Here is a 20,824-nt window from a genome sequence, read left to right on the forward strand (position 1 = left end):
TTTGTTGAAAGTCGCTCTCATGCATGTTTTGGCGTGCGTGTGTACCTGTGTTGCTGTCATGCCTGTATTAATGTCAGTTTCGCCTCTTGGTGTTCTTGCTTTGACCGGTTCTGGGGCTCTCACCATGGAGGCCGCCTTTCAGTTCTTTCAGTCTGTGTGCTTTGATATTACGCCTGTATGAACGTGCGTATCTCCTCTGTGCAGGCGGGTTCGGGGGCTCTCACCATGGCTGCAGCATTTCAAGACTTCCAGAGGAGTGAGTCAGACCGGCTAAATGAGATGAAGGGTCATCTAGAGATTGCCTTACTGGAGAAACACTTCCTACGTAAGTCACCTTAACAACTCTAACACACTTTTTGCTGTTTATTCATCCTCCTTTGCTGTAGTAGCGATCCGCTTTTGCACATTAATTGGTGAGTCAGTGTGAGAATGGGAGGGTCTGGAGGATTGGCTGTTAACGGGGAAAGAGGATGGTGGAGGGATGGGTGGCGGAGACGAATGGACGAGGGAGTTGGGATGCGCCGTAGCCTGAGGGGGAGCACATTCAATTGTGCTAACTCATGTTTATTCTTTCACACACACCTCTGCGCTGGGTCAGTCACTAATGCCTCTGGCCAATATGGCTGCCCTGCCCCATTTAACCCCACTCAGGGATGGGTACACTGTGCTGTTTGTGTGGGTGTGCTTCCCCACGTGTAGCTGACGTACGTGCGTGCAGTTTTTCCATCCACAGGTCTGCCAGTATACCTCTCCATCCGAGAGTGTGAGCTTGCATTGCTGAAGCTGTATGACTAAAGCCTATTGTTAAGGCTATATGGCTAAAGCTATAGGTTATTGCTAATTGCCAGGACTAAAGCTATATGTCCAAAGCTATAGTGCTACAGTGAAGCTAAAGCTATATGGTTAAAGCTATGGCTAAAGTTGCAGTGCTTAATATACACTCCCCTAGTATTTATTTGGACAGTGAAGCTAAAACGTTTACTTTAGCTCTCTACTCCAGCATTTTGTCTTATGTGGCGACAGTACAGAATATCACATTTTTATTTTAGCGTTTTATCATTTAGAAATGAAAGCACTTTATGTATCTATCCCCACATTTGAAGGTGTCAAGCATTTGGATAACTCACTTAGTGTGTCAGGGCTGGGGGGGAGGCAGCAGGTGTAAAAAAAAAAAATATATATATATATTGTTAAAAATCAAGTAAAAATAGCACACAGAAATAAACTTCCATAATTCTTAACATACCAACTGCCTCTGTAGTGAAATTTTTATTTTTTGCAACACTCGTTCATCAGACTTTGTAAGCAAGCTAATGACAATGCCTCCTAAAGACATGATTGACATCAGGAAGATAATGATGATGTAAATCTGCTAGTTAGCTAGCTATGCTGTCCCCCAATTATTATGTATATTTTTTTCTGCTGCTGATGTGCCTCTTACCAGTGGCAATTTTGGCATGTAAATATTTTTGTTAATGCATGCCACAACGGAACACTTACATTAATTTCACTATAACGATGACAAACGGTGCCCACAAACTGTTAGGGCCTATATTATAGCACCGTGGAGTGAATCCTTACCACTGCTTTACCTGGCTGTCAGCGGAGCCTTGTCTATCATTTACTGCCTTAAAAAAAGAAACATAGCTGATATGGCTGACTTGCTTAAACAAATGTGGTTTCTACTGACAATTGAGATGTACAAACTATGGCATGAGGGACGACAAGCAAATAAGAGGCAATCTGTAATTTTGATTTAAGACATTTAATGAGCAAGCTCAGACGGACGTAGTGAATATAACTTTGTTCAGCACTTGAAATATACAGCGACGGGGGAAAGAGGTGACAGTATTCTCCCTGTACACCAAGTCAGAACCGTAGGATAAATAAGAGGGGCATATAAGCAGACAATGAAAGCTCTTACAAAGATTACTTAAGTTCCCAATTGTCTTGAACACCCTGAAGTCTGAGATTTCCGAGTTTCCAGTTCTTTTGAACGTGGTAGAAGTCATGCTGGATTGGCAGCGTGGCCAATGTATTCAACCTTTTTCTGGCATGTGAATGTCTAACCTTTTTAAGCTTGGAAAAGAGACCATAAACCCAGACTTGGACCATGCACCCACTCCACTGAATAGCAGGCAAGTGATTGCTTTACAAACCACTCATTGTTGAGTTTGAGATTTCCAACTTAATGTTTATGGCCAATGAGCACATGTTATCTATAATTTCTCTTCATTATGACAAGGATAGAGAAGGGTTTGCCAGTAGATCGACTTGATTCATGATGACTGCTAACTAAGACTTTGATAGTTAGATGTTGACATAATCAGTCCAATCAACGCTATGGTAGATGTGATTTTTATGCCATTTTATCTGTGGCCAATGACATTGAGCCTTCTTGGATGGGCACTTCTAATGTAAATCTATGGCAGCGTCCAAGGGGCTTGATTTTTGAGCTCTCCCCATAGATTTTGAGGTGACCTGGTGTCCCCATGAGTAACAGAACACTGAGTTTGACTGAAACACCTGCCTTAAGAAAGCAAAAAAGAGACCATAATATTTGTATGCGGTTTTATTATCTAAGTTACTATAAAAAATATTTGTTTGCAAACTGAAATAACATGCAAAAGTTAAGTTTTTAAATGTATTATTTTTGCTAATTTGATGAGCAAATTGTTACATTCCAAACATATTCATTAAAAAAAAGAATCTTGGGAGTAATGGAAGAGGGATTTGGGATGCTCTGTGGCCTGAGGAGAAGCAAGTTCAATTATGTTGGCTTTCATGCTCATTCAGTCTCACTCACTCACTCAAAATAATTAATAAAATAAAAAAATCCAGCGAGGGCACTTTCTCTTAGAAGGGCAGGTGCTCGGGCACTGGTTGATTCCTATCTACATGTCTGTAGTCAGAATTTTCCTATTTTGGTTCCATATTCCTAGCATGCAAAGACTACTTCAAGCTTGGCACTCAACAAACTTGTTGGGTGCATATGCAGTTTTTTGTGTTTCGGATTATATTGTGTCAAATAGAAATAAATGGTAAATAATGATTGTCATTTTGGAGTCACTTTTTGATTGTAAATTAGAATATATTTCTGAACACTTCTACATTCATGTGTCATGTCTTTGGCATCATTAAATGTGTAGACTTATTTTATCAAATCAATTATCTGTAACTATTATTACGTGATTAAACTTATCATGTAAATGTAATCAACTAGGAAGTTGTCACCACAGAAAATCTTCAGATTACAAAGTTATAATTTTCCGAATATAACTCTTCAGATATTTTAATATCTGATCAATTAGTCTTCTATAAATGAATTATTCTTTACCTTACGTTAGTCTCATTTCAAACGTTGTACGATTCATGGTTATCTGCATGAACCCAGCCTAAACCATGAATCATCCATTCACCAATTCGTTAGTAAATAAATGATTAAGCCAATCACAGAAATGCTTAAACAAACAGCTATTGGTTACTAACAGTAAGGAAGATCCCCCTAGTGGGCTGAGCCGATATGACGGCTTGGTGGACAAAGGGAAGTGGGTGTGGACTGAGAAAGAAGCGGGAAAGACAAAAGGGATCATTACACCGTTAACTTATATTCATTGAAATGCTAATCCTTTGCGCATGAATGCTCATTCATTCGGAAATAATTGCATTCAATGTATATTACGCCCCATGTGTTGTGATCTTGTCCGTCTGTTTGGAGAGTTCATCCGAGTTTCCCTGAAGATCAGTATTTCGTGGTTAGAATGGATTCTTCAGAGTACTATTCAGAAATGTTCTCATAGAATAATGTTTCGGTGGTTGTCGGTATTCTCGTCCCAGGTTTACATAATTTCTAGCTGCAGACTAATATCCAAGATTTGCTCTTATTCTGTGGGGATCGATAGTCTCCGAGTTTAACTATTTCCAGCCGTGTAGCCAATGCTCCACGTGGTATGGTTAGGAATTCAATAACTATTCGCAATCACAGCTCCTGCTGTGGCTTTGCTTAGTCTTGGTACTCAAACCTGTGCCACCTCAGCATGCGTGGTCTGAATAGGATTTTCTCAGGAGGGGGTTTTATTCATAACAATAGGAAAGGTGGTGCCATGACGCCAGATCATGTCTGTGCTCGTGGGGGTGGGCCAATGACGTAGTTAAACTTTAAAGGGAATACAATTCTCTCACATTAAAGGTTTATCACTTTTCACTTATAGTTTCATTTTATACAATATTTATGTGCAAACCTCATGGAGGCACCTGTATAAACCGAGTTAAGGTAATATGGCTGTATTGTCTTTCATGAGGTCACAAACATGAAACAAAACGGACCGGGTCGTAGCTGGCGTCTCCACCGACCGTTTACACATTCTCCAAAATATGGATATTGTTCAGTTCTCAAATTCTGTGATGTAGTAGAAGTTCTACTGTGAAACTCACTGCATGGCCAGGGAGAGCCTCTTTACCCAATTTATGATGTGGGGGTTAAATTGTAAACCTGACCTTCCCAATAGGGGAGGGGGTTGTTCACATCTCTGCCAGGCAATTCACTGAAAGGGCTAGTGTCATGACACATGATTACGGATAATCTGTGACATATACGCCGGGAGTCAGAAAGCAGGTGCAGATAGTAAGTTTTTAATATGGAACAGATGCAAAAGAACCAACATGAGAAGTCTACTGAACGAGAGATGATAACATCTAAAGACTGATTAACACAGAGGGCTAAATAAAGGGCAAGTAATCAGGGAAGTGATTAAGTCCAGGTGTGCCTAATGAGGCGCAGGTGTGTGTAATGATGGGTTGCCAGGAGCTGTGGTTAGTAAACTGCCGACGTGACAATCATGAATGAATTGTGAATAATGTGTGACAGTTACAGAAGCATAAATATACCCCTCCAAAATTCTAACCTCCCTGTTATTGGTAATGGTGAGAGGTTAGCATGTTTGGGGGGTATGACCTTATGACACCTTCAAATGGGTGGACTTCAAGATGGTGCCGATGGTGAGGGTCGCCTCGTTTTGAGTTCTTAGGAAACTATACAGTATTATAAAAACCTTTAATCTATTATTATTACATTGTTACCCCAGGAAATCTTATAACAAACTAACAAGAACTATTGGATATAAGAGCAACGTCAACCAACATTACAACCAGGAATACAACTTTCCCGAAGCGGATCCTCTGTTCAGAACCACGACCCAGGACAATGGATCTAATCCCAGTAGCTGACCCTGAACAACGGCGCCGCAGACGGAGTGGCGACCTGGCTCCGTAGACGTGCACATCGCCCACTGCTCCCGAGTATACTACTCGCCAATGTCCAGTGTCTTGACAACAAGGTAGATGAAATTTGAGCAAGGGTTGCCTTCCAGAGAGACATCAGCTTGTAACATTCTCTGTTTCACGGAAACATGACACAGTTTTAGCTAAAGCTAGGACTGCTGTTACCAGTCTCAATATTCCTTGATTGCTCGGCCTGTCGCTCAGTGTGTGTTTCTCTCTGTCGGTCTGTTCTTATCCCCTCGGCTATTGTTCTCCTGACATTAGTTGAATTAATCAGGTGTAGTCCATCTCAGCCCTGTAGAGGGTCCTTATGAAGAGCCTGTCTCACACACACACACACACACACACACAGAGATGGATGAGAGACTCAGCATCTAATAACAATACGGTCTCATCACCACTATTCATCTAGACAGACATATGTCCTGATGAATGTTGTCTACAGAGTTGAGTACCATTGTGTCATTAGTACTGAGCACACTCTTTTCTCAGGGTAATTTGCCGTTTCAAGTTCACTCCTGTTTTGTGTAGGATCTGTATGGAGAGGGAAGGTAGATTGTTGTATAAGAATCTGCATATATACTGGACATACTCATGCATTATTAAACTCTGCTTTGCTATCAATGACAGTCTTCCATAGCTGATGTTTGAGTTAGTGTTTAGCATGCTATAAAATACTGTCACAACATGGCAGCTTTGCCTTGCTGAAGGTCAGAATAGAGATGTCAGGCCAGGGACTAAACACATCTGCACACTTCATACTGAATGGCAGTAGGTGCCTGTTGTATTCGTGAACTAGCGTGAATCTGTTTCTGGGTAATACAGGTCCTGACCAGGCCCCCCTCTGCTCTCTTTCTCCTGTCCTCTACCCCTCTTTTCCTACCAGTGTAATTGGACCAGTAGGAGCGGTGAAGCAGGAGAATCCATTAGCAGCTAAATGAACTTTGCTCTGTTCATCCTTGCTTTCTTCTGTTAATCTCTGCTTTCTTTTGTGTTCATCTCTGCACAGGTGTGTGTGTGTGTGTGTGTGTGTGGAGCAAGGTGAATTGAGAAAGAGATGGGTATGTGGGGTCTGAGTGGCTGAGACTTGACTGGCTAGTGGTTAGACTATAGCATTGCCTATAGTCCATCTGATGCCCCACTCTGAACAGCTGAAACGACCTCAAGCTACTAGACAGGATGATATGCTACTAAAACTCTGAAACAATTTGTATACATGCGATAGAGATCAATCGACCAAAAACTATACATTTCGTCTCTTGGTTGTGTATTTCACACTATGTTGAGAAAAAAATCAGAGTATAATGCTTGTATGGATGTCAACCCCAGTACATGTTCATGTCATCACCAATAAACTGCATTACACTTCAAAACGACCACCGATTACTGTATGCTAGCTATGCTACCAGCTTATACGAACAGGAGCTAGCATTTAGCAGTTACTTCTAAACCTGAAAAGGTGCAACTTCTAAATGTTATGCTGCGATAACAGCCAAATGTATATTCAAATCGGACTGTAGTAGCCACATTGTGGGCCTGTTACAATAACTAAATCATGATTGATGTGACGAATAGCCACTTTGTTAGACCAGATTTGTTGAATGTGCGCCAATCTGGCATCCTTCTATCCCCCGGTCTGCGGTCCATTGACCTTTTTACCACATCTATTAGACATGGCAGCATGGATTTGATAGAACCCATGAAGGTTCATAATACATAATGCTGATGAAATGGTTGCGCTCGGCCAGCCAAGGTGTATCCCAAATGGCACCGTATTCTCTATGTAGTGCACTACAGTTTACCAGCCCTCATAAGGCTCTAGTCAAAAGTAGTGCACTATGTAGGGAATTGAATGCCATTTGGGATGCAACTGAAATTGACAAGTAGCTTTTGCAGTGCTAGTTCTATATGTTTTACTGTTTGAGGCTAGCAGATTAAAGCGGAAGACGTCTAATCTCTGTGCAGTCAGAGGTGATGTGCTAATAGGACAGTCACTCAGTCCTCTGAAGTCACTCGCTGTAAGCTCTCTACTCACCCCCTGAGCTGCCTTTATGGGCTTCTTTCCTATCTACGCCTTTCATGAATTCACTTTTCATCGATTCCCTGTGAGTGCTTCCCCCTCACCCATGGCCTCTCATCACCCATCTCTTTCTCTGGTGACATCTGCAGCAGAGGATGCAGATATGGCAGAGTAGAGCAGTCTCTGGAGGTTGCAGGAAGGCATTGTGGTCTTCACCAGTACCCGGATGATAATCCAAGCCCACCTTGTTTGTTTGGGCCAGGGCCCAAAAGTTGTGCGCTATGTAGGGAATAGGGTGCCATTTGGAATGCATGCTATGTGAGATGGCGAGCCAGTGAGGGAACAACTGGATTGTCAGTGTTGTGGGGATCCTGTTTGTTCTTGTGTTGCCTGATCACCTTTACCACATTAGTTGACAATATCAATACTCAATCACTACTTTCAGTTCTACAGGGACCATTTTAGCCAGTGCCGTTGTCGGACTAACCAGAGTCATTGACACAGTGTCGGTTTGTACAGTGCAGAACTTGGATGCTGTTGACTAAGGCGCACTATGCTACTACTTAGACACCATTGAGCAGAGGCATGTACTGTGTGTGTGAACGGTTCAACGATTCTCAATGTATTTAGCGCTTTTTGTTTCGACAATGAAAGGGTAGTAAGTTTTAAGTTCCTCGGCGCACACTGAATTGGTCCACCCACACTGTTACACAGACATCACTAACATAGAGACTGCTGCCAACCTAGACTCAAATCTCTGGCCACTTACCTCAGGAGGCTGAAGAAATTCTGCTTGTCCCCAAAAGCACTCACAAACATCTACAGATGCACAATTGAGAGCATCCTGTTGGGCTGTATCACCGCCTGGTACGGCAACTGCTCCGCCCATAACCGTAAGGCTCTCCAGAGGGTAGTGAGGTCTGCACAACGCATCACCGGGGGCAAACTACCTGCCCCCCAGGACACCTACACCACCCGATGTTACAGGAAGGCCATAAAGATCATCAAGGACACAGGTGCATCAAAGCAGGGACCGAGAGACTGAAAAACAGCTTCTATCTCAAGGCCATCAGACTGTCAAACAGCCACCACTAACATTGAGTGGCTGTTGCCAACATACTGACTCAACTCCAGCCACTTTAATAATGGAAATTGATGTAAAAATGTATCACTAGCCACTTTAAACAATGCTACTTAATATAATGTTTACATACCCTACATTACTCATCTCATATGTATATATACTGTACTCTATCATCTACTGAATCTTTGTGTAATACATGTAAACTATGCCACTTTGTTTACATACCCTACATTACTCTTCTCATATGTGTATATACTGTACTCTATACCATCTACTGCATCTTGCCTATGCCGTTCTGTACCATCACTCATATCTTTATGTACATATTCTTTATCCCATATATATATATATAACACACACACGTGTAAATGTAGTAGTTGTGGAATTGTTAGATTACTTGCTGGTTATTACTGCGTTGTCGGAACTAGAAGCACAAGCATTTCACTGCACTCGCATTAACATCTGCTAACCATGTGGACAGGCCTGGATGAGATCTTTAAGGTCGGGGCCCTCTGTAAGGCTCACAAAATAATTTTAGACCCGAGTCACCCCCTGTACCTGGACTTTGAATTACTCCCCTCTGGGCGTAGGTATAGGGCACCCCTCAGCAGGAAAAACAGAACGAGACAATGCCAGGTGTGATATCCCTCCTAAATAGCTCGGGCGACTGTTCCTATTGACTCCGTAAGGCCAGCAGGCTTGTCTTTTCTTTTTTTATTTAATGTTTTATTTCTTACTATTTTTATTGGTGCGTAACTGTTATGAAAGTTGTATTGTCAATTTTGTTTTGTATTTAAACACCACTTTAAATGTTGTTGCAGTGTCATGTAAACATCTCCCCATGGGGACAATAAAGTCAGGAAGTAAGTATGTGACAAAAGAGAGTGACAGCGGAGTTCATTCAAGATTTTATTTCACCTTTTTATTTAACCAGGTAAGTCAATTGAGAACTGAAACCAGTGAACAGGGCAACACACAATACCACTAAAAATAAATAAAATGATTTAGAGGAAAAATAAAATATACATCAAATATACAACAATAAGAAATGTACAGTGGGTCCAAGGCAACACAGCAGGGCTCCCGAGTGGCGCAGTGGCCTATGGCACTGCATCTGTGCTAAAAGCGTCACTACAGACCCTGGTTCGATTCCGGGCTATATCACAACCGGCCTTGATCGGGTGTCCCATATGGCACCGCACAATTGACCCAGCGTCGTCCAGGTTAGGGAAGAGTTTGGCCGGGGTAGGCCGTCATTGTAAATAAGTTAAATAAAAGACTTAATGATCGGCAGGAATCTTGATCAGATAGCAGTTCAGTTAATGTTTTTGAAGGAGTGTAAGTGGGATGAATGTGTCAAGTTTGAGGGTCTTTTGCAGCTCGTTCCAGTCATTGCGGGAGGAAAACTGGAATAAATGATGGCCAAAGGAAGTGCAGGCTTTGGGAATGACCAGAGCGCAGGTTGCTATTGGTAGCGGAGATGTTGAGGAGTGAGCTGAGGTAGAGGGGAGACTTGCCTACGAGGGCCAGTGATGTGTGTTGCAGGGACCACTGGTAACAAAGCGGATAGCAGTGTGATAAATTACGTCTAGTTTGATGGAGGTTTAGGGGGCAAGCCTGTAACACCACATCGCCAATTGGCTGGATGGTGTGCTTGGCAAAGTGGGTGAAGGATGTTTTGTAACCGTACAAATCCAGAATTGGTTCTAACTTTCAACTGAAGGTGGGTGACGTGTGTATGGATTGGGAGTGAGCAGTCCAGCCATATACCAAGGTATGTGTCAACATACTCTAGCTCTGACCCATTCGTGGTGAGAATGTTAAGATGGCATGCAGGTTGAGGTAGCTTCAGGTTGAAGAGCATACTTGTTTTTGTGGTATTGAAGAGTAGGTGAAGGTCAGAGAAGGCACGCTGGATGTTAAAGCTATGTTGTGGGGTTGTCAGCACAGTGTTCAGGGAGGGGCCAGTTGTGTACAGGACAGTGTTGTCGTCAGCCATAAAGGTGGATGAGGGAGTTTCTAGCCGCATGCGCAACATTGTTAATAGACACAGCGAGCAGTGTTTGGGACAGCAGGCCCTCGGATTTGACACGTGGTAATAGTTTTCAAAACAGGCTAGACAATTTGAGAACCCTAGATCGAGTCTATTGAGCAGGATGCAGTGCCTAACTGATTCCAAACCTTTAGCCAGGTCAATAAAAAGACGCAAAATACTCCTTGTTGTCAAAAGCAGATATGATTTAGAACCTTCAGTTTTGAAGCCAGACTGCATCTCAGAAAAAACACTGGGACTCCAGTTGGCGGGTTAAAGATGACTTGGTTGTGTGAAGGAACTCAAAAGTCCATACGATTGCTAGGCTTAACTAAAGCCTATATCATAGCATACTTAGGCTAAAGCCCATACCATACACAAACTATATTTACATTTTAGTAATTTCAGACACTCTTATACAGACCGAGTTACAGGAGCCATTAGGGTTAAGTGCCTTGCTCAAGGGCACATCGACAGATTTCTCACCTAGTCGAACAAGCAATATTTTGGTTACTGTCCCAACCGCTAGGGTACCTGGCTACCTGGCATCCTGTCCTACCAGCCTCTGTGCCTCTATCACAGGAGAGCCCAAATGGCTTAGGTGTGGCTATTTAACATGGAACAGTATTAGCCTTGTGTTTTATAAGTCAGTAAGAGACTTAAAAATAACAGACCATAGCTAGACCAAAGCCCCTACCAGACCACAGCTAGACTACAGGAAGGTTCAAGACCCTATTATGGAACTGGCCTAGAGGGTGTCTATTGAGTCTATTAACAGTATTAGCCCTGTGTGCTAATGGTTGATAAGCACTGTAGCTGATAAGTCATTAAGAAATACGTGTGAGGTAACTATGTGAGTAGGATCAGACATCAGATGTCTACTAGGCCGCTTGATCTTTTTGGTAAATAGGAAAATGTAGAAAAGAGAAGCGGAACACTCCGGGGCTCAGTTGCAATACATGTAATAGATTCCAGGTATAGTTTTGATAGCTATGCTGCCTTTTATCAGGGTTTTATCTGATAGGAGCTGAGTCATTTTTGGAAGCACAAACTGTGTTTTGTGCTTACTAGTCGATTTTTAAGACGATCATAGCAGGTAGGTGGGTTGCTTAATTGTTCTACCTCCCTGTTCTGCATATTCCGCTTCTGCACAGTCATTGGTTTGGTTTCTATTGCTGCAGCCTATTATGTGTGGTTGTCGGGGGTGTGTCTGTACTTCTTGACTCTGCAGCCTGGGTTCTGCAGGCAGATGCCTCCTTTTAGCATAAAGTACTGCAGATATCACGACATTGCACAATGGATGCTTAAATTATATAAGGAGTTTAGCTCAATACATAAAACAGTAAGCAGCAGCAAACTAGCAGCATCCTCCTCCAGCATCTCCCTGGTTGTCAGTAGGCTAATACTGTAATAATGCCGCTAAGGACACACAGCAGTTAAACTATATTCAATAAGTTATATGAATGATGACAACATGGGCATATACCATCAAGTAGTTTAATTTATATAGAATATAATTGTAGTTCTTTCAGTCAACTCAGATCTCACAATGTGTCATTGGTTAAGCCTTATTCAAGCACTTCTAACAGGCCAATCTATGTAATGCCCTGGTTTCTTCATTCTTTGCCTCGTCACAAGTCTATTTGCTTACTGGCTCGTTAGGTAGCTTTCTTCAGACAACTAGCTCTTAACTGTTCATTTCGGTGTGGATTTGATATTTCACTAGGATCATCATTCGCTGTTGCGAAAGCACCAGCTACCCTTCCTGGGGGATTCCACCCACCACGGAGCGGCTTGAGTGGCTTCTTTTCTATTTTCAGGAATTCTGTTAACTTCAGCTTCACTTTACCGATTTTGAAGTGAGCTAGTTAGGATCACTTTTTGTAGTCGACTAGCTACAGTTCACCTGTTGCCTGGCCTACAAGCAATTAGCATTGATAGCTCGCTAGCTACTGCTATAGCATCCCGCAGGTTTCCACTAGTTTTGGCTACTTTTACCTGTGGTCTCTAGCTCCCCATCGGTTCCCATCGTTCAGAGTTAGCTGAACATTCCCATGTCTTCGCTAGCTAGTGGGCTAACGGCACCACAGGTGTTTTAGCTGTCAACCCCCATTCAGTTTGTTTGGTTAACACAAGCGGTGCTGTTTATTTCCTAGTGTTACACCACCATTGAAGCACCATCCCTTTTTAAATTATCCTGTTAAAGATGACCTAGCTGTGTGTTTCTACCTCGTTCTTGGTTTCACAAACCGAGTCACTACTCGGTATTTGACGCAATGGCTAGCTAGCATCCTTGTTAGCTCTACTTTCACTACATTGAAAGTATAAAGACTGCATTTATTTCCCACCACTCTGGTAAATAAAGCTGTCTGTTTCTGCTTTCCTGGCTCAAGTGCATGTTACCCTGTGTCTCTCACAACTTTGCGTAGTAGCAGGGTGTTTAGTAGCAGGGTGTTTAGTAGCTGGCTATCTCGCCCCACGATTATTCCATTTGCTTTCGTCTTTAAAAAAAACAAAAATTTTTGACCTCACCAATTTCGTGGTATCCAATTGGTAGTTAGTCTTGTCCCATCGCTGCAACTCCCGTACGGACTCGGGAGAGGTGAAGGTTCGAGAGCCGCGCGTCCTCCAAACATGACCCTACCAAGCTGCACTGCTGCATGACATGATGCCCACTTAACCCGGAAGCCAGCCGCACCAATGTGTCGGAGGAAACAACATACACCTGGTGACCGTGTCAGCGTGCATGCGCCTGGCCCGCCACAGGAGTCACTCGATGGGACAAGGACTTCCCAGCTGGCCAAGCCCTCCCCTAACCCGGACCATGCTAGTCCAATTGTGCGGCGCCTCATGGATCTCCCGGTCACGGCCGGCTGTGACACAGCCTGGATTCAAACCAGGATCTGTAGTGACACGGCTAGCACTGGCTTAGACTGCTGTGCCACTCGGGAGGCCCCGTCGAAACGAGATGTTGACAGGCTTACCAGCCAAGTTGTCGACAGGCTGCTCTACAGCGTGCTCTCTCGTAGAGTGAAAGAGCGGGACGTCGGCTGTTTTATGGCGGTCATAAAATACATTGCCTCTATGCTCTGTCATGTTTGAGATTGGAATGTAAACTGTGGAACACAGAGAGGCCCTTGGACTTGAAGTTTAAATATTTAAACAATATTTATATTTTTGAGAATGTGGGAGTGGTCCGTGGACACTTAAGGGACACATGACAATTTTCATTTGGTGATCTCATGAAGGACAGAACACTCATTACGGTGTCTTTTTGGTTGTGTACACTTCTTAATTATGGGGTTCACATCTAAATATTGTGAAATGTATATGATTAAACATGAGACTATTTGTGAAAAGATGTGATGTTAATACTTTCTCATTTAGAAGATTTTCATATAAAGTTAACCAAGTGAGCATAGACATTATGTCGGCGTCATGGGGTCGTAAATATATACCTTACAATTATTTCCAAATGAGCGGCCGTTCATGTGCAAAGGATTAGCAATTCAATTAATATAATTATCAACAGTGTGTAGTGAATCCACTTTGTCTTTCCCGTTCCCACCCCTTTCCATTGTCTACCAAGCCGTCATACTGCTTTAGACCACTAGGGACTTAACCAATAACTATATTTATGTATTTCTGTGATTTGGTTAGTTATGCTTAATTATTTATTTACTAACTGTGTATATCGTTGATTCATTATGGAGACTAGGGTTCGTGCAAGTATCCAAGGGTTTGTGACATTCAGAAGTGAGACAGATAATAATGAAAAATTAATAAGACTAATCGATAAGATATGAAAATATCTGAAGTCGATTCGGGAAATAGAAAGATGTCGTAAACATTTTCCCGGGGTGCCCTGACTTCCTAGTTAAAGTTTACATGATTTAGTTTAATCACGTATTATTAATTACACAATTGTTTCGATAAAATAAGTCTTCACATTTTAATGATGGTCACAGACACAACACTAGCAAAGCTTTCCCTGTCAATTGTGGGCATGATTCCTATCGGCCTTGTGCTACTCGTTGACCATACTAGCTGTGTGCAATGCGCTAAGCTTGGCCCTGGTGTCATTAAATGTTGAGTACAGTACATGCTCACATCCATTACTCCACAACGCTTGGAGAATGTGTTTACTTCTGAACAATGTTTCCTTTATTATCACCATTTCCTGCCATAATGTTCCTGTCATAACCTTGTTTAGTTCTAAACTGTGTGTCTATCTAACCCAGTGGGAAGTAGGGCAGCTAGAGGAGAATATTGATCAGTCACAAACAGAACTAACTGTTCCACAGCCTGAATGCATACAGTAAAAAAACAGAATAAACTGTAATTTTCCCCCCTCTGGCTCTGTATGGAATGCATTTGGGTTGTGTCAGGACAGCAGGGAAATCAACAGTAGCATGGTGACAGGGTCACAGTAGGGTAGAGTTGGGGTCAATAGTGCATTGTCCCTGTGACCTGTAGGGTCTGTGTTGATGTTAAAAAGATGGACCCTGTGTGTGTGTGTGTGAGTACATGGGCTTTCCATGTCTGCCGTGGTTAATAGATCAGCCAATCACAATCTCTGAATGTCCCCAGCTACCGATGGTCAAATCAGCTTTTCTTGTGTGTTTTAAACCGAAGACTACATACTATACAGTACATAACGCTACCATGTGTTTTATTTTTTGTGATGTGTACATGTATGCATTGCATAGTGCCGTCTTGCACTAACTGCTGATCCTCGTCAGTCGTCGGCGTGTTAAGTACTGTACAGAATGTGAACAATAAACAGCAGTGCACCAGCAGCAGGTCTCTGTGTGTGAATGGACCCATTGTTCTGCTGGTATAATCTCATGCAGTACTTTTCCTTCTCCCGGCTCTTTAAGCCTCGATGAGAGGGAATGTATTTATCTGCTTGCATACACACTGGACACTGCCTCGGGACGAGTACAGGGGTCCTGAGGTTCTGTAGGGAAAGACAGCATGGGAGGGGAGTGGTGTATGGCTTCAACGTACTTGGTTGGTAGATTCCAGGCTGTTTTTAGGGACTCTACAAGGCTCCATCTCTAACACTGCAGACTGCAAAGCCTCTTGTATTTATGCTGTAGGGTCCAACTGTGACCAGCTCAAAGCAGACCAGACCCACATTCCCTCATTCTCTCTGGAGTTTTGATCAGCTGTGAGGTTTGTTTGTTTGGTACACCATGTACTGACCTGTCGCTGTGTTAAGCTAGGCTATAAACTTGACACCTAGACGGCTGACTGGGAGATGTATTTGAGTTCAGGGAGATTCGGAGTTGATTGGGGTCAGGCCCGTTAGGCAGTAATCTTCCACTGAATCCCGGCTTCAGCGAAGTTTGGGCCTGATAGAGGTCGACTGATTTTATGATTTTTCAATACCGATTATTGGAGGACCAACCAAGCCGATGCCGATTTATATAAAAAAAAAAAGTTTTTTTTTTTTTTTTTATATATATATATTTGTATTATAATTTTTTAGTGCCTTGCGAAAGTATTCGGCCCCCTTGAACTTTGCGACCTTTTGCCACATTTCAGGCTTCAAACATAAAGATATAAAACTGTATTTTTTGTGAAGAATCAACAACAAGTGGGACACAATCATGAAGTGGGACACAATCATGAAGTGGAACGACATTTATTGGATATTTCAAACTTTTTTTTAACAAATCAAAAACTGAAAAATTGGGCGTGCAAAATTATTCAGCCCCCTAAGTTAATACTTTGTAGTGCCATCTTTTGCTGCGATTACAGCTGTAAGTCGCTTGGGGTATGTCTCTATCAGTTTTGCACATCGAGAGACTGACATTTTTTCCCATTCCTCCTTGCAAAACAGCTCGAGCTCAGTGAGGTTGGATGGAGAGAATTTGTGAACAGCAGTTTTCAGTTCTTTCCACAGATTCTCGATTGGATTCAGGTCTGGACTTTGACTTGGCCATTCTAACACCTGGATATGTTTATTTTTGAACCATTCCATTGTAGATTTTGCTTTATGTTTTGGATCATTGTCTTGTTGGAAGACAAATCTCTGTCCAAGTCTCAGGTCTTTTGCAGACTCCATCAGGTTTTTTCCCAGAATGGTCCTGTATTTGGCTCCATTCATCGTCCCATAAATTTTAACCATCTTCCCTGACCCTGCTGAAGAAAAGCAGGCCCAACCCATGATGCTGCCACCACCATGTTTGACAGTGGGTATGGTGTGTTCAGGGTGATGAGCTGTGTTGCTTTTACGCCAAACATAACGTTTTGCATTGTTGCCAAAAAGTTCAATTTTGGTTTCATCTGACCAGAGCACCTTCTTCCACATGTTTGGTGTGTCTCCCAGGTGGCTTGTGGCAAACTTTAAACGACACCTTTTATGGATATCTTTAAGAAATGGCTTTCTTCTTGCCACTCTTCCATAAAGGCCAGATTTGTGTAATATACGACTGATTGTTGTCTTATGGACAGAGTCTCCCACCTCAGCTGTAGATCTCTGCAGTTCATCCAGAGTGATCATGGGCCTCTTGGCTGCATCTCTGATCAGTCTTCTCCTTGTATGAGCTGAAAGTTTAGAGGGACGGCCAGGTCTTGGTAGATTTGCAGTGGTCTGATACTCCTTCCATTTCAATATTATCGCTTGCACAGTGCTCCTTGGGATGTTTAAAGCTTGGAAATCTTTTTGTATCCAAATCCGGCTTTAAACTTTTCACAACAGTATCTCGGACCTGCCTGGTGTGTTCCTTGTTCTTCATGATGCCCTCTGCGCTTTTAACGGACCTCTGAGACTATCACAGTGCAGGTGCATTTATATGGAGACTTGATTACACACAGGTGGATTGTATTTATCATCATTAGTCATTTAGGTCAACATTGGATCATTCAGAGATCCTCACTGAACTTCTGGAGAGAGTTTGCTGCACTGAAAGTAAAGGGGCTGAATAATTTTGCACGCCCAATTTTTGTTTTTGATTTGTTAAAAAAGTTTGAAATATCCAATAAATGTCGTTCCACTTCATGATTGTGTCCCACTTGTTGATTCTTCACAAAAAATACAGTTTTATATCTATGTTTGAAGCCTGAAATGTGTCAAAATGTCGCAAAGTTTAAAGGGGCCCGAATACTTTCGCAAGGCACTGTGTGTGTGTAATAATGACAATTACAACAATACTGAATGAACACTTAAATTAATATAAAACATCAATAAAATCTATTTAGCCTCATGTAAATAATAAAACATGTTCAATTTCGTTTAAATAATGCAAAAACAAAGTGTTGGAGAAGAAAGTAAAAGTTCAATATGTGCTATGTAAGAATGCTAACATTTCAGTTCCTTGCTCAGAACATGAGAACATATGAAAGTTGGTGGTTCCTTTTAACTATTAGTCTTCAATATTCCCAGGTAAGAAGTTTTAGGTTGTAGTTATTATAGGAATTATAGGACTATTTCCCTCTATACCATTTGTATTTCCTTAACCTTTGACTATTGGATGTTCTTATAGGCACTTTAGTATTGCCAGTGTAACAGTATAGCTTCCGTCCCTCTAGTTAGCGCGTGCTAACTAGGTAGCCATTTCACTTCTGTTACACCAGCCTCATCTCGGGAGTTGATAGGCTTGAAGTCATAAACAGCACAATGCTTGACGCACAACGAAGAGCTGCTGGCAAAACGCATGAAAGTGCTTTTTGAATTAATGTTTACGCGTTTGCTTCTGCCTACCACCGCTCAGTCAGATACTTGTATGCTCAGTTAGAATATATGCAACGCAGGACATGCTAGATAACTACACATGGTTGATGATATTAGATGTTATCTAGTGACTATGATTGATTGTTTTTTATAAGATGCGTTTAATGCTAGCTAGCAACTTACCTTGGCTTACTGCATTCGTAACAGGCAGTCTCCTTGTGGAGTGCAACGAGAGAGAGGCAGGTCGTTATTGCGTTGGACTGTAAGGTTGCAAGATTGAATCCCCCGAGCTGACAAGGTGAAAATCTGTCGTTCTGCCCCTGAACAAGGCAGTTAGCCCAGTGTTCCTAGGCCGTCATTGAAAATAAGAATGTGTTTTTAACTGACTCGCCTAGTTAAATAAAGGTTTGTGTGTGTGTATATATAAAAAAAGACGCCCCAAAAATACCGATTTCTGATTGATATGAAAACTTGAAATCAGCCTTAATTAATTGGCCATTCCGATTAATCGGTCGACCTCTAGTATCAGAGTGCTGGCGGGTATTTTCTGAGATGTGGCGAGTTGGGTTGCTTCTGGTTTTGGTCAATACCATAGCCCGGTTGGAGAGTGGGATCCTGCGGTGTCAGTCAATATCCGAACACAGCAGGGTGCTGGCTGTGTATGTGAGGTGAGTGAGTTGGTTCAGTGGGGGGGGGGGGTCAGAGGAGATGGAGGACTGCAGTGGCCTATATTAAATCTCGCAAGCGCAACCTCAGGTCATGTTAACTTACTATCTGTTTATAAGACCTCTGTCTCCCTCAACGTCAGTAGGGTCATATGACCCATTTGTCTGTCTCGATAGCCCCAGAATATTTTACCTGTCTTTTCTGGGTAACCGTCTCCTAGTTCTCTGACCTGTCTCTGTACCTCTGTGGATGTCAGTTCATTGGTTAAACCAGCAGCTCTGGGGTGTGAGGCACAGCACTCTAACTGGAGGGCTCAGCCTCCCCACTGTGTGTGGATGAATGGGATATGGATTCATAGGAGATTGCACTAGAACAGCAAATCAGTTTATTCTCAGCTGGTTAGTGAAGAGAACAGGAGAGACACTCTGGCATGTGACAGATTGTCTTACCTATTTAAGGACACTTGAACCACAAACATGACATTTGTGCATGCCTTAAACCCAGGGACAGAGTCATTGTACTGGGGTTCATTGTGGCCAGAGAAGGAAGTGAAAGACACGCTCTGTTACTGTGCCTTGGTGACCCAGGGTAAACTGCACTCGTGATTCTAAATCTTAAGTGTTTGCGAAGCACACTAGTGCATCTGTTTTCTCTGCTTGGGAGCACAGGTGTGCTTTCCATTGTTTTCATAGTTCTATTTAATTATCACTTCTGTATAAATGCTATTTTAATGAGTATTTCCAGGCACTAGCATTTTGTCCCATCCTAAATTGTTTTAGACATGATTCTTCCGCTCCCTGGCTGGGTATAAAGAAATATGGTGTCTCCTATTATCCTGGAAGAGGTGGTCTTTACTGATACAGTGGGGAGAACAAGTATTTGATACACTGCCGATTTTGCAGGTTTTCCTACTTACAAAGCATGTAGAGGTCAGTAATTTTTATCATAGGTACACTTCAACTGTGAGAGACGGAATCTAAAACAAAAATCCAGAAAATCACATTGTATGATTTTTAAGTAATTAATTTGCATTTTATTGCATGACATAAGTATTTGATACATCAGAAAAGCAGAACTTAATATTTGGTACAGAAACCTTTGTTTGCAATTACAGAGATCATACGTTTCCTGTAGTTCTTGACCAGGTTTGCACACACTGCAAGCAGGGATTTTGGCCCACTCCTCCAAACAGACCTTCTCCAGATCCTTCAGGTTTCGGGGCTGTCGCTGGGCAATACGGACTTTCAGCTTCCTCCAAAGATTTTCTATTGGGTTCAGGTCTGGAGACTGGCTAGGCCTCTCCAGGACCTTGAGATGCTTCTTACGGAGCCACTCCTTAGTTGCCCTGGCTGTGTGTTTCGGGTCGTTGTCATGCTGGAAGACCCAGCCACGACCCATCTTCAATGCTCTTACTGAGGGAAGGAGGTTGTTGGCCAAGATTTGGTGATACATGGCCCCATCCATCCTCCCCTCAATACGGTGCAGTCGTCCTGACCCCTTGGCAGAAAAGCATCCCCAAAGAATGATGTTTCCACCTCCATGCTTCACGGTTGGGATGGTGTTCTTGTGGTTGTACTCATCCTTCCTCCAAACACGGCGAGTGGAGTTTAGACCAAAAAAACTATATTTTTGTCTCATCAGACCACATGACCTTCTCCCATTCCTCCTCTGGATCATCCAGATGGTCATTGGCAAACTTCAGACGGGCCTGGACATGCACTGGCTTGAGCAGGGGGACCTTGCATGCGCTGCAGGATTTTAATCCATGACGGCGTAGTGTGTTACTAATGGTTTTCTTTGAGACTGTGGTCCCAGCACTCTTCAGGTCATTGACCAGGTCCTGCCGTGTACTTCTGGGCGAATCCCTCACCTTCCTCATGATCATTGATGCCCCACGAGGTGAGATCTTGCATGGAGCCCTAGACCAAGGGTGATGCACCTCAATGAATTTTGTAACTTTTTCCCAGAAGCATTTTAACTGCAGGGCACTCCCACATTATATGAAGGAATGTGCCTACCTGATTTAGGGGGGGGGGGGGGGAGTAAACAGTTGGGTCAAAT

The 20,824-nt window shown here is 42.7% G+C and overlaps 1 protein-coding gene across 3 annotated transcripts in view; it reads left to right on the forward strand.

The window, feature by feature from the left end:
* The window catches only part of LOC135516058 (GRAM domain-containing protein 4-like), a 73,461-nt gene that overhangs the window by 19,896 nt on the left and 32,741 nt on the right, over nucleotides 1-20,824 (forward strand). For all 3 annotated transcript variants that reach the window (XM_064940056.1, XM_064940057.1, XM_064940058.1), the window contains one exon: nucleotides 205-325. In XM_064940056.1, coding sequence (XP_064796128.1) covers nucleotides 205-325 — 121 coding nt within the window. The remainder of the gene's footprint in view (nucleotides 1-204; nucleotides 326-20,824) is intronic.

The sequence above is a fragment of the Oncorhynchus masou genome, chromosome 27, assembly GCF_036934945.1.
Source record: "Oncorhynchus masou masou isolate Uvic2021 chromosome 27, UVic_Omas_1.1, whole genome shotgun sequence".
NCBI classification, from domain to species: Eukaryota; Metazoa; Chordata; class Actinopteri; order Salmoniformes; family Salmonidae; genus Oncorhynchus; species Oncorhynchus masou.